Source organism: Lynx canadensis, chromosome B2 (genome assembly GCF_007474595.2).
Source record: "Lynx canadensis isolate LIC74 chromosome B2, mLynCan4.pri.v2, whole genome shotgun sequence".
Lineage (NCBI taxonomy): Eukaryota > Metazoa > Chordata > Mammalia > Carnivora > Felidae > Lynx > Lynx canadensis.
In genome coordinates, this window is record NC_044307.1 from 43,289,770 (window position 1) to 43,312,568 (window position 22,799).

The 22,799-nt window shown below is 37.8% G+C and overlaps 1 protein-coding gene across 2 annotated transcripts in view; it reads right to left on the reverse strand.

Annotated features, from left to right (window-relative positions):
* Positions 1-22,799, reverse strand: part of SUPT3H (SPT3 homolog, SAGA and STAGA complex component) — a 543,143-nt gene that overhangs the window by 241,244 nt on the left and 279,100 nt on the right. For both annotated transcript variants that reach the window (XM_030315632.3, XM_032593173.1), the window contains exon 3: positions 12,019-12,103. In XM_030315632.3, coding sequence (XP_030171492.1) covers positions 12,019-12,103 — 85 coding nt within the window. The remainder of the gene's footprint in view (positions 1-12,018; positions 12,104-22,799) is intronic.

The window sequence follows — 22,799 nt, forward strand, 5'->3', positions numbered from 1 at the left end:
AGCCACTGGTTGTTCAGCAGTATGTTGTTTAATTTCCATGTATTTGTGAATCTTCCAGTTTTCTTCATGTAACTAATTAATTCCAAGTTTCATACCACTGTGGGTGGAAAAGCTGCTTGATATGATTTCAATCCTCTTAAATTTATTAAGACTTGTTTTGTAGCCTAACATGTTATCTGTCTTGGAAAATGTTACACATCCACTAGAGAAGAATGTGTATTCTCTTCCTTATGGGTTTTAAATTTCTTTTTTAAATTAAATTTAATTTTTTAACATTTATTTTTTGAGAGACTGAAAGAGACACAGCACGAGTGGGGGAGGGGCACAGTGAGGGGGTGACAGATTCTGAAGCAGGCTCCAGGCTCTGAGCTACCAGCAGAGCCTGAAGTGGGGCTCAAACACATGAACTGTGAGATCATGACTTGAGCCGAAGTTGGATGGTTAACCGACTGAGTTACCCAGGTGCTTCTTAAATTTAATTTCTGTACATTACAAAATTGTTTATTACCCAAAGGCAAAGATAATTTTCTATTCACTCACTGTCAGTAGAATCAGAGCTACATTAGTGTCACTCGATAAAGGTTTACTAAATTAATGAATAAAATAAATACCTGAAATAAAGAATACCTAATGATCAAAGCAAGAAACAGTTTGAAACAGAATACCACACTCTAGAAACTAAATGGTTGCTTAATTTATGTTTGTTTTTAGGACACTGGAAAAAATATAACTTTCATATGCAAAGAACAATTGGCAGCTACTTACATACCATTTTAGATTATGTGGCTAAAGATTTAGTCCCATAGGGATGCCCACATAGTGGAACAGTAAATACATAGAGAATATTTTAAGATACTATGACTACTACGTCTCAAAAGACATTGCAACATTGAGAACACCACAGCATTCTGAACAGCAATTTCTAAAGACTTAGCTATATAAAAGCCCTGTATGTTACCAAATGACATCAAGATATAATATGGTAGTTTTTAAACAATAAATTAAACATTATTTTAAAAACTATCAAAAGACGCTCTGACATGCAGGTTAAAACTAAGAGAAATAGATGTATAAACTTCAAGAATATCAGGAGACTACCATCAAAGGTAACCAATGAAGCAAGCTCTTGTTTAATTGATAAGCTTAAAACTGAAATTAATAAACTATTTTGTTTAATTGCAAGTGAATTCCTACTTGGAAGCAATATAGTTTTACTTACATCAATATCAAAAATAGGAATTCTTAGGTAACACTGTGGAACAAATGTGCTATGATAAAAACATACAAAGATTCTGATGCAAAGAGGGAAAAAAGAGGAAAGAAAAAATTGAGAAGTGAATTCATTAATGTGGTGAGCATTTTGCAATACATATAAATATTGAATCATTATGTTATACACCTGAAACAAATACAATATTATAGGTCAATTATTGTCTCAATAAAATAATTTTTAAATAAAGAAAAAGTGGATCATTGACTCAGGTGATAAAACAATGTTTAGAAAAATGACTGACTTCAACTATCTAGCCAGTTATGGTGGAGTAAAAGCAGAGTCCACACTGCTTTTCCCAATGAATGCAATAAAAACCCTGGATATAATACATTCAACAACTATCTGAGAATTCTCAAAAGTAAATGGTTGGAGGCAGACTTGAGAAGGAAATGAGAACTGAAAATACAACAACAAAAAAAAAAATAGGCAGTGAGTTTCATGGGTTTTATTTTGCACCAGAAACTCCTATCGTGGACACAAAAACAGTGTAAATTCATGTCTGCTTACCAGGCACTCACAAAAAGTTATGAGAAGCTCTCTCATTCTGCTCCACCAAAGGGGAATGTGGACCTCAAGGAACAGAGGGGGTGGGGTAGAGAGGAGGAGTTTGAATACAAATGGGTAAAACAAGGGAGTCTGTGGGGAAGTGATATAACCTCTGAATCTTGATTGTTGTGGTAGTTATAAAAGCCCTATGCATTTGTCAAAACACACAGAGCTGAACAACAACCAGCAAAAAACAAACAAACAAACAAACAAACAAACAAACAAACCAGGTTTGCCATATGTAATATAAGCTATACGTTTCAAATACAGAAAGTTAAACTAGTAAGAAAACAGAAAATACCACAATGTGTTATGCCTGCATACTATTCTAAGTGAAGGAAGTGTCCACATTTAAACCACTTTTTCCTACTATGTCTTCCTTTCCTCTGAAGAGCTGAATGAAACATGCCGAAATTAACCAGTTCACGGGAGATGCAGAGGAGACCAAGCCAAGAAAGCAGTAGTAGGATGTTGTAAGAACTTAGCAGACATGTGAGTTAGCTCACAACAACACAGTTTCTATTTTGCGTCCAGTTCAGTGACCTGCCAGCTAAAAGAAAAGCAACAATAACAATCCTGTACCCCTGAGGGCTAGGCTATAGCCCTGCGTGGCGACCGTACCATTACTAGCACCATATATCAAAGGATCTGGGAGAGGTCATGCCCACCTGTGCCGCAGGTAACAGGGACACAGCCTAGTCCCAGGTGTGGAACTTGAAATGGCCTCTGCACTGATTCCAGCCCGCCTTGGCCTTGTCCAGGAGCCCCTGCAGCTAAGCCCACCAAACTTGGTCCTTCTGTGGATTCAGAAAGAGCCCTGTAACTGGGCTCCAGTCACTCCCAGCTGCTGACTGCAAGCGGTCCTGCTGGCACAAGAACCAGGCAGGAAACATTCCTGTCTGCAGACTGAAATCATAAATCAAGTATTTTTTTTTCTGACTCCAATGGTAAAGAACTAGAAATTGATAACAGGAGGAAAACTGGAAAATTCACAAATATGCAGAAATTAAACAGCAGTCTTCTGAATAACCAAGAGAGCAAAGAAGAAATCAAAAGGGAAGACAGAAAGCATCTTGAGTCAAAAACAAAATCACAACATACCAAAGTTTTTGGGATGCGACAAAACCAGTTCTAAGAGGGTAGTTTATGCAATATGTGCCTACATTAAGAATGAAGAAAGGCGAGGTGTCTGGGTGGCTCAGTGAGTTAAGGGCTTGACTCTTGATTTCAGCTCAGGTCATGACCTCATGTGTGGTGGGTCTAAGACCCTGTGTGGGCTCTATGCTGACACTGCACAGCCTGCTTGGGATTCTCTGTCTCCCTCTTTCTCTACCCCTCCCCTGCTCGCCTGTGCATGTACTCTCTCTCCGTCTCCCTCTCAAAAATAAACATTAAAAAAAAAGAGAATAAAGAAAGGCATGCCTGAGTGGCTTAGTTGGTAGAGCATCCAACTCTTGATTGGTCATGATCCCAGGATCATGAGATCGAGTACTGAGTCGGGCTTCGTGCTCACCATGGAGCCTGCTTAAGAGTCTCTCTCCCTCCCTCTGCCCCTCTCCAGACTTGTGCTCTCTCTCTCTCTCTTAAGTAAAAAAAAAGACTGAAAATACACAACTTAACTTTACATGACAAGAATTAAAGAAAGAGCAAACTAAGCCCAAAGATAGCAGTAGGAAATAATACAGATTAGAGCAAAAATAAACGCAATAGAAACTCAAAACGTAGTAGGAAAAAAAATCAATGAAAGTAGGAGTTTTTTTGAAAAATATAAACAGATGGATAAATGTGTAGCTAAACTAACCAAGAAAGAAAACGAAGGCTCAGGTAAGCAAAATTATAAAAGAAGCAGGAGACATTACGACTGGTACCACAGAAACACAAATTATCATAAAAGGCTGCTATGAGCAATTAAATGAAAACAAACTGGATAACCTGGATGAAATGGATAAATTCCTAGAAATACACAGCCTACCAAGACTGAGTCATGAAGTAATGGAAAATGTGAACAGACCAATCATGACTAAGAAGTTGAAGCAGTAACCAAAATCTCTCAAAAAAGAAGAGCCTACGATCAGACAGTTTCACTGGTAACTTCTACCAAATAGTTAAAGAAAACAATCCTCAAATTCTTCCAAAAAACTCAAGAGGGAACACTTCCAAACTCATTTTACTAGGCCAGCATTACACTGATACCAAAGTCAGATAAGGACACTTCAAGAAAAGAAAATCACAGGCTAATATCTCTGATGAATACGGATTCAAAAATCTCAATAAAACTCTGGCAAACCAAATTCAACAGTACATTAAGAAGATCATATGCTATAATCAAGTGGGATTTATCCCCGGGGGATCCAATGTTGGTTCAATATACCCAGGTTAATAAGTGTGATATACTACTTAAATAGAATGAAGGATAAAAAAGCATATGATCCTCATAATAGATGCAGGAAAAGCATTTCACAAAATTCAACACCCTTTATGACAATAATTCTCAAAAGATTATGTAAAGAATGAATATAACTCAATATAATAAAGGCCACATATGACAAGCCAATAGCTAACATTATATTCAACAGTGAAAGATTAAACGTTTTTCTTTTAAGATCAGGAACAAGACAAGGATGCCCACTCTTAGCACTTTTTTTCAACACAATATTGGAAGCCTACCCAGAAAAATTAGGCAAGATAAAGAAATTAAAAGTATCCAAAATGGAAAAGAAGATATATAATTGTCTGTTTGCAGATGACATGATATTATATATAGAAAATATAAAGAATCCACACACAAAAAACCATTAAAACCAAAACACTCAGGAAAGTTGCAGAATACAAAGTCAACATACAAAAATCAGTTACGTTTCTGTACACGAGCAATGAGCTATCTGAAAGAGAAATAAAGAAAAGAACTGAATTTACAATAGCATCAAAAAGAATAAAATACTTAAACTTAACCAATGAGGTAAAATGTCACTACACTGAAAACCGTACGATATTGATAAAAACAATTAAAGACAACACAAAAAATGTAAAGATATCTTGTGCTCATGGATCAAAAAATTAACATTGTTAAAATGTTCATATTACTCAAAGTCATTTGTAGACTCAATGTAATCCCTATCAAATTCCAATGGTATTTTAAACAGAAATAGAAAAACCGATGCTAAAATTTATACAGAACCACAAAAGACACTGAATAACTAAAGCAATCTTGAGAAAAGGAGAAGAAAGCACCACAGGCTGATTTTGAACTATACTGCAAAGCTACAGTAAATCCATATGGTATTGGCATAAAAACAGACACACAGATGAATGAAATAGAATTAAGATGCCAGAAATATCCCTATGTATACACAGTGGACTAAAATTAAGGGAGACGAGAATACTAAATGGAGAAAACACAGTAACAATGGTAGTGGAGGGGTGCCTGGGTGGCTCAGTTGGTTAAGTGTCTGACTCTTTATATCAGCTCAGGTCATGATCTCAGGGTTCGTGAGTTCGAGCCCCACGTCAGGCTCCATGCTGGCAGTGTGGAGCCTGCTTGGGATTCTCTCTCTCTCTGCCTTCCCCCTGCTCTCTCTCTCAAAATAAATAAACAAACTTAAAAAAAATTAATTAAAAAAATAAATAAATGGTATTAGAAAACTGGACATTACATGCAAATGAATGACACTGGACCCGTATCTTATACCACTTACAAAAATTAACTCCTAATGGAATAAAAAATTAAATGTAAGACCTGAAACCATACAACTCTTAGAAGACAACTGATATAAAAATCTCCTTGACACTGATCTGGGCAATGATGTTTTGGATATGACACCAGCACAAGTAAGAAGTAAATACCCGAGAGTACATCAAATTAAAAAGCTGTTGCATAGCAAAAGTAACAATCAACAAAATGAAAAGGCAACCTATGGGATGGGAGAAAACATTTGCTAACCCTATATCTGATAGTGGTGAATACCCAAAATATGCAGGGTTATCATACAACTCCAGAGGAAGGGGGTAAGGAGGCTTCAATTCTGGAGCCCTTCAGTTCTAGCACCTAATAAGCTCATAACGTGGACAAGTCGTTTCTCTATATTTGGCCATTCAACTTGGAAAAAAAAAAAACCCTCTCTGTTGTTTTCACTGAGATTTAAAGGTTATCAAATAAAACATGAACACGAAAGTATGGGTAAACTTAAAAATTCGGAAAGGACCTGAGTAGACATTTTTTCCAAAGCAGATACACAAATGGCCAACAGGTATACGAAAAGCTGCTCAAGATTGCTTATCATCAGAGAAATGCAAATCAAAACCACCACGAGGTATGACCTCATCCCTGTGAGAATGACTGCTATCAACAAGACACTACAAGTGCTGGCGACGATGTGGAGAAAAGCAATCCTTCGTGCACTGTTGGCAGGAAAGTAAATTGATACAGCCACTATGGAAAACGGTATGGAAGTTCCTCAAGAAAACTGAAGAACAACTGCCACCAGAGCCATCAATCCTACTTCTGGGTGTATATCCAAAAGAAAGAAAATCTTTGAAAAGACATCTGCACCACAGTGCAACTGCAGCATTATTTACAATAGCCAAAGTACAGTAATCATCCAAATGTGGATCATGACTAAATGGACAAAGAAAGCGTGGTTTTGTACATGTGTGTATGTGTGTGCATGCAACTGGACTATTATTCGGCCACACAAAAAAAACCCCTCCACGATTCCTGCCATCTGCAACAACATAAAACAAACCTTGAGAGCATTCAGCTTGTGACATAAGTCAGAGAATGACATATACTGAATAATCTCATTATATGCAAAATCTAAAAAAATAATAGTAATAATACAAAAATACAAAAATCCCCTGAACTCATAGAGAGTAGTCTGGGGGCTTCCAGGGACTGAGGGGTGGAAGCAATGGGAGAATGTGGTCAAAGGGTATGAACTCCCAGTTACATGATATATTAGTTCCGAGGGCCTAGGGGACAGCACAGTGAATATAGTTAACAATATTGTATTGTATACCAGAAAGTTGCTAAGAGTGTAGATATTAAATGTTCTCATTATTCATGCAAAAATGTCAAATACGTGAGTTAGTGGATGTGTTAACTAACCTTAATGTGGTAATCATTTCACAATATAAACATAGCAAATCATCTTATTGTCCACCTTAAACCTATACAATGCTACATGTCAATTATATCTCAATAAACACAGAATAAAAGAATTAAAGAAAAAACTAGTCTTAGGAGTTAAATGTACAGAGAATTACAAAACAGGGCATAAAACACATACACACATCGACAGACATGTAATTTATAATGGCTACAAATATACAATGGTAAAAAAAAACAACTAACTTTTAAAAAACATTTCTCTATTATTCTTTTCATCTGAAGAACTCACTCTAATGCACGCCTCAATATGGCAAAGGGGAAAAAAAGCAAGATCTTTCTCTAGCAAGGTATCTCATTCAACTTTACATTTTGTGAGATTAGGACAGGGCCAATCTCACAAATACAGATCAAAATTATTATTTAAATAATATGTGGATAAGGAAAAGTAAGCATATACTCTAATAAGTTCCTTCAAGTAAAAACATAAGCAAACTCTTGTTTATACTACTATAATGACCATCATCAAATAACTTCTATATGTAACTTGGAGCTTCTAGATTTAAAACGTAAGAACAATATAAAAATGAGTCCATAGTTCAAAAGGGGCATCGTAGCCCAATAAGATGCATTTTCAAATAGTATAATGGAAAATACTATGACTGAAATGAAGTATCTATCAAATGGACTAAACAGTAGATTAAAGGGTACAGAAGGACCAGTGAACTTAAAGACAAATCAATAGAAACTACAAAGTCAAACAGTAACAACTAAGCAGAGGGGGAAAACTGTTTGAAGAAAAATTTAGAGGCTCTCAGAGATTTGTGAAATAATAACAAATGGTCCAGGACACATGTGATTGAAAATGAAGAATGAAAAACACACACAGAAAATAATGGCGAAAAACTTTTGCAAATTAGTGGAAAACATTAGTTACCGGATCCAACAACATAAAGCGAACTTGTAAGCAAGATAATCATGAAGAAAGTCAGTCCTTCAGACATCAAACTTCTAAAATCCAGTAATAAAGAATTCTGAAACCAGCCAGAGAATGACAACATGTCAAATACAGGGGAACACATGAATATCAGAAACTAATGTATGTTGAGAAACACTGGAGGGGCACAACTGCTAAAAGATTAGCAACTAGAGTTCCACATACAAAAAAGATATGCTTCAAAAAAAATGTGAAAAAAGGCATGTTCAGATGAAGAAACTGAAGAGAATTCATCACCAGCATGCCTTTACTATAAAAGATGTTAGAGTTTTCAGGCTGTAGGAAATGGTTTAAATGGCAACTCAGACCTGTAAGAACAAATGAGGAGCATGGTAAATATTAAATATGTGGGTAATTGTAAAAGATTGCATCTTATTTGCTTTAAAAGACAGGACTCTTGGGGCGCTTGGGTGGCTCAGTCGGTTGAGCGACCGACTTCAGCTCAGGTCATGATCTCACGGTTTGTGAGTTCGAGCCCTGCGTTGGGCTCTGTGCTGACAGCTCAGAGCCTGGAGCCTGTTTCTGATTCTGTGTCTCCCTCTCTCTCTGCCCCTCCCTACTCATGCTCTGTCTCTCTCTCTCTGTGAAAAATAAATAAACATTAAAAAAAAAAAAAGAGACAGGACTCTATTTTTTAAATTTTTTTTTAAAATGTTTATTTATTTTGGAGAAAGAGAGAGACAAAGAGAGAGAGAGAGAGAGAGAGAGAGAATGTGAGCAGAGAAGGGGTAGACAGAAAGATGGAGACACTGAACCTGAAGCTGGCTCCAGGTTCTCAGCTGTCAGCACAGAGCCCGACGCAGGGCTCCAACTCACGCACCCCTAAAAAACAGGACTCTTTAAAGCTACAACACTGCGATGTGAAGACAATAGCATGTATAGATTTAATATACTAAATAGTAAATATCTGGTCATTTTTTTAAAGATAGAAGGACACATGGAGACACAGGGAAAAAGAAGACCATGTGAATATGGAGTCAGATAAAATAGTTGCCAACCAAAAATTCTATACCCAGTACTTTAAAACTTGTGCCATTTCCTTCTAGTCTCTGTGTTTTCTAATTAAAATTTTGCATTCAAGTCATTCTTCCTCTATGGTAATAAATCTAGGTGATGTTTTTTAAAACTTTTTTTAATGTTTATTTATTTTGAGAGAGAGAGAGAGAGAGAGAGAGAGAGCACACACAGAGCCCAACTCAGGACTCGATCCCACAAACCATGAGATCATGACTTCAGCTGAAATCAAGAGCTGTACACTTAACTGGCTGAGCCACCCAGGTGCTTCTAAATCTGGGTGCTTTTAGGATTTACATTATGTTTTTTTTGTATTCAGCAGTTTAACATACATTTCTTTGGGTTTACTGTATTTGGAGTTGGCTTAGCTCTTTGAATCTGTAGACTTATGTATTTCAATTTCAGATGTTTTCAGCTATTATGTAATTATAGAGAAATTCCATTTGCAGTAGCAACAAAAATCAAATACGTAGGAATAAATATAGTAAGAAATATGTGTAGCCTATAGAAGAAAAATGTTAAAACACTCACGAAAGACACAAAAGTGGTTTTGAAAAAAATGCAGACATTCCCTATTCTCAGATTGAGTGAACATACTTAAAATGCAGCTCTCTCTAAATTGATTAATAAATTCGGGAAATCTCAATGAAAATACCAAAAAGCTACTTTATGGAGCTAGAAAATCTAATATTAACATTCATATAAAAAAATAAACATACAAGAATAATCAGGAACACACAGAAAAATGACAAGGAGAATCTAGTTGTAACAATCTTTAAAATATACCATAAAACCTATATAATTTATTTTTTTTTTAAAGTTTTTTTTTTCAACGTTTTTTATTTATTTTTGGGACAGAGAGAGACAGAGCATGAACGGGGGAGGGGCAGAGAGAGAGGGAGACACAGAATCGGAAACAGGCTCCAGGCTCCGAGCCATCAGCCCAGAGCCTGACGCGGGGCTCGAACTCACGGACCGCGAGATCGTGACCTGGCTGAAGTCGGATGCTTAACCGACTGCGCCACCCAGGCGCCCCAAAACCTATATAATTTAAATTTTTAGAAAATGTTTTTATTTATTTTTGAGACAGAGAGAGACAGAGCATGAGCAGGGGAGGGGCAGAGAGAGAGGGAGACACAGAATCTGAAGCAGGCTCCAGGCTCTGAGCTGTCAGCACAGAGCCCAACGCAGGGCTCAAACTCCTGGACTGTGAGATCATGACCTGAGCTGAAGTCGGATGCTTAACTGACTGAGCCACCCAGGGGTCCCAAAAACCTGTATAATTTAAAATGTATTATCACACACATAGAAAAATAAGGCACTAATAATAAATATAAAATCATAAATAGATCCCAAATATGCTTACTTAGTATATCACAAAGGGGGTATTTCAAATCATTAGGGGAAGTATGGATGGTATAACTGGGTAGTCCTTGGAAGAAAGATAAAATGAGATCTGTATCTCACATGATAACAAGAATAAACTACAAATGGATTAAGGATCTAAATGTTAAAAATGAAGCCATGCAAGTATCAGAAGGTAACATGGGTGAATTCTTCTCCAAATTCAATATAAAGTAAGTCTTTCTAACTATGTTTCAAAAGCCTAAGATAATAAAAGGTTGATATATTTGGCTCACTTAAAATAAAAATATTTGTATGTCTAAAAAATCCCATAGAAATAAAGTCAAAAGATAACACACAGTGGAAGAATATATTTGTATCATATACCACAAAGGATTGATATCTCTAATATATATGGGACATAGGATCAAAAACCTGATGGGAAAAGGGGAAAAGGACATGAAAGTGTTCCTAAAGGCCAATACTCTAACAACTTGAGCAATAAAAATAATGATATTATTGTATAATGATTCTAAGAATAAAACTTAAATATACATTAGTCCATACAAATATACATTAAAAATTGAATAAATAAATGGTGATGAAGGATAGATATTCCTTTAAGGATAACTGCAATTAAAAAATATAAAAGGAAACAAGCAAATAGAAAACCACTATTAGGTAAATACCACAGTCATAACTGTCTCAGACAAGATCCACGGATGAATGTTCAAACAAATAGGCACGAATTTTTAGAGAAGGAAAATATTTGTAGAGTCACAAAATACCTCCCCCAAGATAATTATTTACAACAAAAAGAAATAACTTGTAACTTCGTTATAGCGGGGAAATTCAGTATATATACCCTCAGCCAATTTATCAAGGTTACGATCACAAATAAGACATCAACAACATGAACCCCAACGATACGACGCATTGAAAAGGACTCATTACCTCCGTGGTATTCTTGGCAAAAATGCATAGCCACATTCTAATCATACGAAAACATCAGACGGGTTGAAAAAAGGAGAGGATTCTACAAAACAACTGTCTAGTAAGTTTAAAAAGGTGTCAAGGCCATGAGACAAGGAAAGACGAAGGAGCTCTCCTAGAAAGGGGACGACTACAAAGACAGGATAGCAAAGTACAATGTGTTATCCCGGACTGGCTCCTGGAACAGGGAAGGAGCATTACCAAGAGAACTGATGAAAATGAAATAAGGTCAGTAATTTCATTAAAGGTATTACAGCAACGTTATTTCCTGTTTTTGATAATAGTACTGTGGTTACATAAGATGTTAACGAAAGAAAGATGAAAGGTCTCTCGGAATTCTATGCACTATTTGTGCAGTTCTTCTGTAAGTCTGAAATGCAATATGGAAAAGTTTTGAAAAAACAATTCAGTGTTACGAGGGGTCAGGGAGTAGGTGAAAGGACTGACTATACCCAGGGGCACAAGAGAACATTTTTGGCTGATAAAAAAAAAACGTTCTATATCATGCTCTGTTTGGAGTCACACGACAGTATTCAGTTGTCAAAACTGAATTATGCACGTGGATTGGTGAAATTTGGTTTTATGTAAATTACACCTGACTCCAGCAGACAAGAAAAGAATTCCAAATGGAAGTATTATCTTTAAAAAACAAAAACAAAAACAAAAAAAAACGTTGGCTTGCAATCCCAACAGAAGCAGCTAGGAGCAGAATGGAGAAATACCAAATAAGATTATATACGCTCTTACCAGATTAATTAACTGTGTGTGTACCACATCTTCTACCAAAACTGCTGTTTCATGAAGAGGCCTCCTAGCATCACCTAAAGAAAACCTGCAAAAAAAAAAAAAAAAAAAAAAAAAAAAAAAAGAAAGAGATTAAGCAAACCAATACTAAGTAAGGACTGTAAAACTAAGAAAATACAAAAGTGAAAGATATTTATTATAATAATGTTAATAAAGTACAAATTGTTCTATCAAACAACAGAGTGGATGTGCAATGTTCTATCGACAAAGAACTGCATTTCTCCCATACAAGCTACAACTTGTAAAATGCAGTGTTATCTATGATTTCTTGACTTGTGTAGGATATTGGAAGATATTAACCACTACTTCATAATACTGGCAACCAGAAAATCATGTTACTATATCCAAAGTACTAATACAGTAACATAGTAACAGCTATTTAGAAAAATTATAAAAGCAGGTAATGGAATTGGGCAAGTAATGTAATTAAAATGAAAGTTGCTTAGAAAAATGTATATAAATGCCATAATATATTATTTCTAATTATACATAAGCAGATTACCAAGAATGGGTTACTGATCTTAAAAGTCCTTTTCTCAACTTTCATATGGTGGGCCAGATACGCAGAGAATCCCTTCCCGGTGAAGAACATTTGAAAAGGCACAATACTGTGTTAATGACTTTAACCAGCAGTGTAGGAGATAAAACAGAATGCTGGCAAGATGATAAAATACAGTTCCACTGGGAGAGCCCTGGAGCCAAAGTTTATTCTGAAGGCAACTGATGTCATAATGGCCCATAATCTGGATTTCATTTAATACAGTATTCAAAAAATAGGAAAGAATGCTGGGACCCCAAGCAAGGCAGGAGGTCAGTTTGAGGGACCTAATATGAAGTTGGTGATACTCGTATGTGTGAACTAAGCAAATACTTACTCCACAGAAGGCATTTTGTCTATCTCACCTGAGGCTATGAGTAAAAGAACAAAAAATAGAGTGCTGGCATGAGGAGAGATAAATGGAATAGAATAGAGAGGCCAGAAGTAAAACCTTACATTTTATACAACTGATTTTCAGTAAGGGTGCCAGGAACACCCAATTTGGAAAGGACAGTCTTTTCAACAACTGATGCAGGGAAACAAGATCTCTCCACGGAAACAATGACGTTGGATTCTTACCTTGTACCATATATAAAAATAAACTTGAAATAGGTCAAAGACCTAAATTAAAAAGCTAGAACTATAAAACTCTTAAACCAGGGGGCAATCTTCATGACCTTGGATTTGGCAAGGGGTTCATAACTATGACACCAAAATAACAGGCAACAAAAGAAAAAATAAATATATTGGAATTCATCACAATTACAAACCAACAAAGGACAAGACAGGGAAAAGACCACCCAGAGAATGGGAAAAAATATTTGAAAATTATAGATCAAATAACCAGAATATATTTTAAAAACTCCTATAACACAACAATAGAGAAAAAAAGAATCCCAGTTTTAAATTTTTTTTTTTCAACGTGTATTTATTTTTGGGACAGAGAGAGACAGAGCATGAACAGGGGAGGGGCAGAGAGAGAGGGAGACACAGTATCAGAAACAGGCTCCAGGCTCTGAGCCATCAGCCCAGAGCCCGACGCGGGGCTCGAACTCACAGACCGCAAGATCGTGACCTGGCTGAAGTCGGACGCTTAACTGACTGCGCCACCCAGGCGCCCCAAGAATCCCAGTTTTAAAATGGGCGAGAGACTTGAATCAATATGTCTCTAACGTAAACATACGTACAGCCAATAACCAGTGAAAAGATCCTCAGTATCATTAGTCATTAGAGAAATGCAAATGAAAATCACACTGAGAAGCTACCTGACACCCAGAAGGGCATTTCTACCATCAACAAAACAGAAAGTGTTGGCTAGGTTATAGAGAAACTGAAAACGTTGTACATTGCTGGAGGGAAGGCAAAATAGTACAGCCACTGTGGAAAAGAGTTGCGTGGTTTCAGAAAACATTAAGCACAGGATTAGCATATGACCTAACAATTCCACTCCTGGGTGTATACCTCAAAAAAGCAGAAAACAGGGATTGAAACAAGTACATGTACACCAGCAATCGCAGCTGCATTATTCACAATCATCAACAGGTAGAAACAACTGAAGTGTCCATCAAGAAATGAATAAACAAAATGTTGTAATTACACACAACGAAATATCATTCAACAATAAAAGGGAAAGAAGCTCTGATACATGCTCTTATACGAATAAAGTTTAAAAACACTATGCTAATTGAATAAGCCAGACAAAAAAGGACAACTATTGTATGTTGCCACCTGTACGGGTCATCTGGAAGAAGAAAATTCATAGAAACAGAAAGTAGAGTTGAAGACACAGGGGGACTGGAGAGCATTTGCTTAATGTGTGGAGAGTTTCTGTCTGGGATGATAAAAACTTCTGTACAATAAACAGTGATGATGGTAGCACAACACTGTGAATGTATTTAAAACTTAAAAATAGTTAAAGTGGTAAATCTTATGTTTTATATTTTATCACAGTGATTAATATGGATGAAAAATAATAAAGAGTGGAGAGATGCAACCATAAATGTAATTAGCGATTCGAACAGATCTAAGGAAATTACCCATAATACATCATGGATAATAACAGAATATCATGATCAGTATTACGCTAAATATGTCGATACTGAGGTGAAATGGATAAATTCCACTCCCCCCCCCCAAAAAATACAAATGGCCAAAGTGACTCAAGAAGAAATAAAAAACCTGAATAGTTTTATAAATGTGAAAGAAATTGAATCGGCAGTAAAAAAATCCAAACCTAAGCAAAACCAAAACAAACAAAAACATAACAGCCTTATCATTGTACCAAACACGCAAAGAATCAATTATTCTAATTTGATACAACTTTTCAAGAGAACAGAGTGAGACAAATACTCCCTACTCATTTATTGAGGCTAATATACCCTGGGTATCAAAACTAGAAAAAAAAAAGAAAGAAAATAAAATTACACATAAATTTTACTCATGTACATAAACAGAAAATAAATAAATGAAAGGCATGAATAACACAAAAGGTGGAATGAGAGGGAATTCACTTTCTCTACTACTCTGCACCTACGACCTCATGAGAGCTCCATATGATCGGTTAGCAGGAAAAAAGAAGACTCGGGTCCCGGTTTACAAGTCCCGCATGATATACAGGCATCTCCCAGAAGTGACCTGTAGTTCCGTAGCACTGCAGTCCCATGGTGAAACTTCCCTGCAAGACAGTGGTGAAGGGAAATCCTCCCAATCAGAAAACCATTCAACAGTGCGCCTAGTTGTTCTTTTGATTTGAAAGGACAAATTATATAGTGATTCATGGGCTATGGCCAATGCTTGGCTAAATAAATGGGAAAGGACACGGAAGGAACATGATTAGAAAATTCATGAGAAGGAAATGTGGCAAAGAGGCAAGTAGATAAGATTTCTCTGAACAAGAAAAAAAGTGAAGATATCGGAGTCCCATGAGAATACTCATGGGCAACCTCAGCAAAGGAGAATTTTAATGATCAATGGATACTATCAGCCTTTTGCCCCAGTCACCCTGTCATCATTCAATGGGCCCATGAACCCAGTGGCCATGGTGGGAGGGGTGGAGGATACGCAGGACCCAGTAACATGGATTTCCACTAACCAGTGCCATCGTTGTTACAACCCCTGCTGAGTGCCTATCTGTTGGCAGCAAAATCAACACTGAGTTTCCAAAATGGCACCACTCCCCAAGGTGACCAGTCATTTCCCTTGCAACACGTTGATTATATCAGACCACTTCCATCATGAAAATGAAAGGGTATGGTTCTTACTAGAATAGACATTTCCTCTGAATATGGATTTGCTGTCCCTACACGCAATGCCACTGCCAAAACTACCATCTGTGGACGAACAGAATGCCTGTCTGTTGTCATGGTATTCCATACAGCATTGTTCGTGGCCAAAAAACTCACTTCACAGCAAAAGCAGAGGCGCACTGGGCCCATGCTCATACAGTTCACTACTCTTAACATGTTCCCCACCATCATGAAGTAGCTGGTTTGACAGAATGGTGGAATGGCCTTTTGAAGATCCAGTTACAGTGTCAGCTACGTGACAATATCTTGTAGGGCTGGGGCCAGGGTCTCCAGAACATTTATATATCCTGTGAATCAACATCCCATATATGGTGCTGTTTTCACCCACAAACTGGACTCACAAATCCAGGAATCAAGGGGTGGAATGGTAGTGGCAGCACTCATTACCACCCCTGAAGACCCACCAGCAAAATTTTGCTTCTAGTTCCCATGACTTTATGATTTGCTGGCCTACAAGTCTTCTGGAGAGGGAGGGATGCTTTCACATTTATTCCACTGACACAACAATTATTCCATTGAAATAAGACTTAAGACTGCCATTCAGTCACTTCAGATTGCTCATGCTTCTGAATCAACAAGCAAAGAGGGAGTTACTGTGCTGGCTGGGGTGAGTGATGTTGACTACCAAGTGGAGACTGGACTGGTCTGCCACAGTGGAGGTAAGGACATGTCTGGAGTACAGGAGATCCCTTAAGCCACCTCTTAGTGTTACCATGCCCTGTGATTAAAGTCAATGGAAAACTACAGCAACCCAATCCAGGAAAGACTATTAATGGCCCAGATCCTTTGGGAATGAAGGTTTGGGTCATTCCACCAGACAAAAAGCCACAACCAGCTGAGGTGGTAGCTGAAGGCTAAGGGAATACAGAAGGGGTAGTGGCAAAAAGGTAGTTACTAATACCAACTATCCACATGACCAGTGACAAAAGCAAGTGTTGCAATCATCATGAATATGTCCTCCTTATTTTGTTATGAATGTTTGTGTGTGTGTGTGTGTGTGTGTGTGTGTGTGAGGTAAATATTGTTTCTCTCCCTCTCTTACTCCCTTATCATGTAACATAAAATGTATTGAATTAATAGCATAATATTTATTAATTTCACATCACAGAATTTAAGTTAGGGATATTAAGAAGGGTAAACATCACTTAAGGGCTTAACCTCATCTTCTGGGAAACGGGTAATGCATTTTCAGTTGTACACTGGATAATCGTATGACGTTAGGCAAAATTATGACCTTGTTATTGCCTTTATTTGGAGATTAAGAATAGTTTAAAGAGATGTAAATGGGTGCCGAGTGGACATGGGTGATGGTTAATTTTATGCCTTAATCTTATTGGGCTGTGGGGTGCCCAAGTATTTGATTAAGCATTAACCTGGGGGTGCCTGGGTGGCTCAGTTGGTTAAACATCCAACTCTTGATTTTGGCTCAGGTCGATTTCATGGTTCATGAGATCAAGCGCTGTGTGGAGCTCTGCGCTCTTGGAATTCTCTCTCTCCTTCTCTGCCCCTCCCCTGCGTGCATGCTCTCTCTTTCAAAATATACAAACATTAAAAAACAATAATAACAAAACAATCTGGTTAAGTCTGTGAAAGTATTTCTTTCTTCCTTCCTTCCTTCCTTCCTTCCTTCCTTCCTTCCTTCCTTTCTTTGTAAGTCTATGTATATTGAAAGAGAGTCAGAGAGAATGTGGGAGGGGCAGAGAGAGAGATAAAGAGAAATAAAGAGAATCCCAACCAGGTTCCACATCACCAGCACGGAGCCCAATGTGGGGCTTGAATTCACCAATGATGAAATCATGACCTGAGCTGAAACCAAGAGCCAGACACTTAACCAACTGAGCCACTCAGGCATCCTGTGTGAAAGTATTCTTTTTTTTAAGTTTATTTTTATTTATTTTTTGAGAGAGATATAGAGAGCAAGTGAGGGATGGGCAGAGAGGGAGGGAGACAGAATCCCAGGCAGGCTCTGCACCATTAGCACAGAGACGGATGTGGCCCTTGAACTCATGAACCGTGAGATCATGACTTGAGCAGAAGTGAAAAGATAAACACTTAATCAAATGAGCCACGCAGGCACCCCTGAAAGTACTTCTAAATGAGATTAACTGAGTACGGCAAATTGCCCTCTCCAATATGGGTGGAACAAAAGAACAAAAGGCAGGGTAAGGGAGAAATAGTCCCTCTGCCTATCTTCAAGCTAGGACATCAGTATTCCACACTGCCTTTGAACTCAGACTGGGACTTACACTATCAGCTCTATGGCTTTTCAGGTTTTCATACTGTTTATTCCCCTGTCTCCATTTTTGTTTTTAAATTTCACAATGTACATCTTTGTACCTTGTATTTCATTAACAACTTATTGTAACTGTAGTTATTTTTACTACTTACATTTTTAGCCTTCACACTAGATGTATAAATGATTTGCTCAACACCATTAAAACATCTGAGTACTATGAATTTAACCAGTGGAGTCTGTATGTTCATTTATTTTCCAGTTACTACTTAGCATCCTTTCATTTCAGTTTCAAGGAGTCCCTTAACATTTCTTATAAGGCTAGTCTCGTGGTTATGAACTCCTTCAGCTTTTGCTAGTCTATGAAAATCTGTATTTCTCCTCCAATTCATAAGGACAACTTTGTCAGGTAGACTATTCTTGGCTGCCAATTGTTTGCTTCCAGCGCTTTGAATATATCATGCCACTCTCTTCCGGACTACAAAGTTTCTGCTGAAAAATCTGCTGACAGTCTTGTGGGGGAGGAGTCCTTCATATATAACAAGCTGGTTTTCTCTTGTTGCTTTTAAGATTTTCTCCTTGTCTTTAACCTTTGACACTTTAATTATATGTGTCTCAGTGTGGGTCTCTTTGGATTCATCTGATTTGGAACTCTGTGAGAATCCTGAATCTGGAAGCCTGTTTCTTTCCCCCTAGTTATGAAAATTTTCAGTCATTATTTCTTCAAATAAGCTGTCTATCCCCTTTCTCTCTCTCTCCTCCTTCTGAGACCCTATAATGCAAATATTGGTCCACTTGATGGTGTCTTTAAGTCCCTTAAACTATCTTTACTCTTTTTAATTCTTTTTTTTTGCAACTCTCATTGGACGAATTCCACTGTTCTGTCTTCAATTCACTGATCCTTTCTTTGGTTTCCTCTAGTCTGCTGTTAAACCCCTCTTTTGAAATTTTCAGTTCAGTTATTGTATTCTTCAACTCTGTGATTTCTGTTTGGTATTTTTTTACATTTTCTCTTTGTCAAAATTTTCACTGTATTCATGCATTGTTCTCCTGATTTCAGTGAGCATCTTTATGACCATTATTTTGGACTCTTTATCAGGTAAATCACTTACCTCACTTTCTTGAGTTTTATCTTATATTTTTGTTTGGAACATATCTGTTCCTCATTTCCTTCACTCTCTGTGTTGATTTATGTGCATTAGATAAAACAGCCACCTCTTCCAGTCTTTTTTTTTATGAAAAAAAATTTTTATGGCACAAGAACAGACACTCAGATCAACGGAACAGAATAGAGAACCCAGAAATGGACCCACAAACGTATGGCCAACTAATCTTCAACAAAGCAGGAAAGAATACCCAACGGAATAAAGACAGTTTCTTCAGCAAGTGGTGCTGGGAAAACTGGACAGCAACATGCAGAAGAATGAACCTGAACCACTTTCTTACACCATACACAAAAATAAACTCAAAATGGATGAAAGACCTAAATGTATGACAGAAAGCCATCAAAATCCTCGAGGAGAAAGCAGGCAAAAACCTCTTTGATCTTGGCCACAGCAACTTCTTACTCAACACGTCTCCAGAGGCAAGGGAAACAAAAGCAAAAACGAACTACTAGGACCTCATCAAAATACAAAGCTTCTGCACAGCAAAGGAAACAGTCAGCAAAACTAAAAGGCAACTGACAGAATGAGAGAAGATATTTGCAAATGACATATCAGATAAAGGGTTAGTATCCAAAATCTATAAAGAACTTATAAAATTAAACATCCAAAAAACAATCCTGTGAAGAAATGGGCAAAAGACATGAATAGACACTTCTCCAAAGAAGACATCCAGATGGCCAACTGACACATGAAAATATGCTCAACATCATTCATCATCAGGGATATACAAATCAAAACCACAAGGAGATACCACCTCACACCTGTCAGAATGGCTCACATTAACAACTCAAGCAATGACAGATGTTGGCGAGGATGCGGAGAAAGAGGATCTCTTTGGCACTGCTGGTGGGAATGCAAACTGGTGCAGCCACTCTGGAAAATAGTATGGAGGTTCCTCAAAAAATTAAAAATAAAACTACCCTATGACCCAGCAATTGCACTACTAGGTATTTATCCATGGGATACAGGTGTGCTGTTTTGAAGGGACACATGCACCCCAATGTTTACAGCAGCACTATCAACAACAGCCAAAGTATGGAAAGAGCCCAAATGTCCATCGATGGATGAATGATAAAGATGTGGTATATACATACAATGGAGTATTACTCAGCAATCAAAAAGAATGAAATCTTGCCATTTGCTACGTGGATGGAACTGGAGGGTATTATGCTAAGTGAAGTTAGCCAGAGAAAGACAAATACCATATGACTTCACTCATATGAGGACCTTAGGAAACAAAATACATGAACATAAGGGAAGGGAAACAAAACTAATATAATAACAGGGAGGGGGACAAAGCATAAGAGACTCATAAATATGGAGAACAAACAGAGGGTTACTGGAGGTGGTGTGGGAGGGGGAATGGGCTAAATCAGTAGGGGCATTAAGGAATCTACTCCTAAAATCATTGTCGCACTATACGCTAACTAATTTGGATATAAATTTAAAAAATAAAATTAAAAAAGTTTATGTTTATTTTTGAAGAGGGGAAGGAGGGGCAGACAGAGAAGGAGACACAGAATCCAAAGCAGGCTCCAGGCTTTGAGCTGTCAGCACAGAGCCTGATGTGGGGCTCGAACTCACAGACCATGAAATCACGACCAGAGCCAAAATCAGATGCTTAACTGACTGAGCCACCAGGCGGCCCTCTCCCAGTCTTGACAGAATAGTCTTGTGTAGGAGATGAACACTATCACTTAGCCCTAGTTCTTGGTCATCTCTCTAGACTTAACCTTCTTTGTTCTTAGAGACTCCTAGTAACTGAGGGTGTGCCAAGAACTATCAGTGTCCCACAGGAGAAGACCTCAGCACATAGATTTAGGCTGATTGGAAGCAGGACCCCAAGGCAGGATCTTTAAAGTGTGCAAACAAGCTTCCCTTAGGGAATGAGCGGGAGATGAGTGCTTCTCTCCGTTCCCTCTGTGCTGAGCCCTGGAGTGATAGTTGGTTCAAAAGTGTTTCTTTGCTTGCTACAGTCCCAAGGAACCAGTAACTCAAGCTCTGTTGGCCGCCACTGCCAGATCAAGAGATGTGTCCCCTGGACGGGGGCTGCAAAAGCCAGGGTACCAGACATGTGTAAAAGCTCTTCTTAGGGTGATGCTCTTGTCCTGGAATTGGTCAGAGAGAGAATGCAGAGGCTTCCCCAATCTGTGGAGAGGTTGATAATCAGCCCCTAGATACGTGCTAACTTAGCCTGACCTTTAATTGATAGTTTTTAAGATATGCAATAGGCCTCTTTCAGGAAAGACTGGGAGGTGGGCATTTCTAACTGCTGTCTCTGTGCTGACCCCCGGGAGAAAAGCCAATTAAAAACTTTCTTTTGGGGTGGCCCGCTGGCACCAAAGCCAGTGTGTCCTCTAGATGGCAGTCACAAAAGTTAGATTAGCAGATGTGTGCATGAGGTCCTTTCATGGAGATACTGAACCATAGTAGGGCAGAGGGAATCCTGGAGACCTATGCTAAGTTAGAAGCCTGACCTTCAGGCTTCAGTTTTTTCCGCCAAGGTTTATTGAGAAGTAATTGACATATATCACTGTGTAAGCTGAAGGTGTCTGATTTACACATATTGTGAAACAATTACTGCAATAGGTTCAGTTAACATCCATCATCGAGGAAAGAAAAAATTTTTCTTTGTGATGAGAACTTTAGAAACTACTGTTAACAACTTTCTTCCAGAACACACAGCAGCGTCAGCTATGATCATCATGTTGTACGTTACATCCCTAGTACTGATTTATCTTATAACTGGAAGTTTGTACCATGACCACCTTCCTCCAATTCCCCTGCCCCTCACCCCCTACCTCTGGCAATTATAAATTTTATCCCTTTTTCTATGATTTGGTGGGGTTTTTGTTTTTGTTTCTGCTTTAGATTCCACATATGTATGTGATCATATGATATTTGTCTCTCTATCTGACTTATTTCACTTAGCATAATGCATTTGAGGCCCACCCATGTTGTCACAAATGGTAAGATTTTCTAATTTTTTATGGTTCAATAATATTCCAATGTGTGTGTTTACATATACATATATGTGTATACATACATGTGTGTACGTATGTATGTATCTATTTATCTATATGTTTATTCATTCATCCATCGATGGACAGGTTGTTTCCATGTCTTGGCCATTTTACCTAATGCTGTCATGAACATGGTGAAGGTATTTTTCAAGCTAGTGTTTCTGTTTCCTCAGGATATAGATATATCCATAAGTGGAATTACGGAGTCATATGGCATTTCTCTTTTTAATTTCTTGAGGAACCTTCTTAATGTTTTCCATAGTGGCTATAACAATTTGAAACCCCAACACCAAGGCACAAGTGTTCCCATTTTCTCCACATCCATACCAGCACTCGTTGTCTTTTTTCATGATGGCCATTCTAACAGGCATGAGGTGATACCTCATTGAAGTTTTGATTTCCATTTCCTTAATGATAGTAACACTGAAGATGCTCAGTGCCTGCGGTGCCTGTGGACCA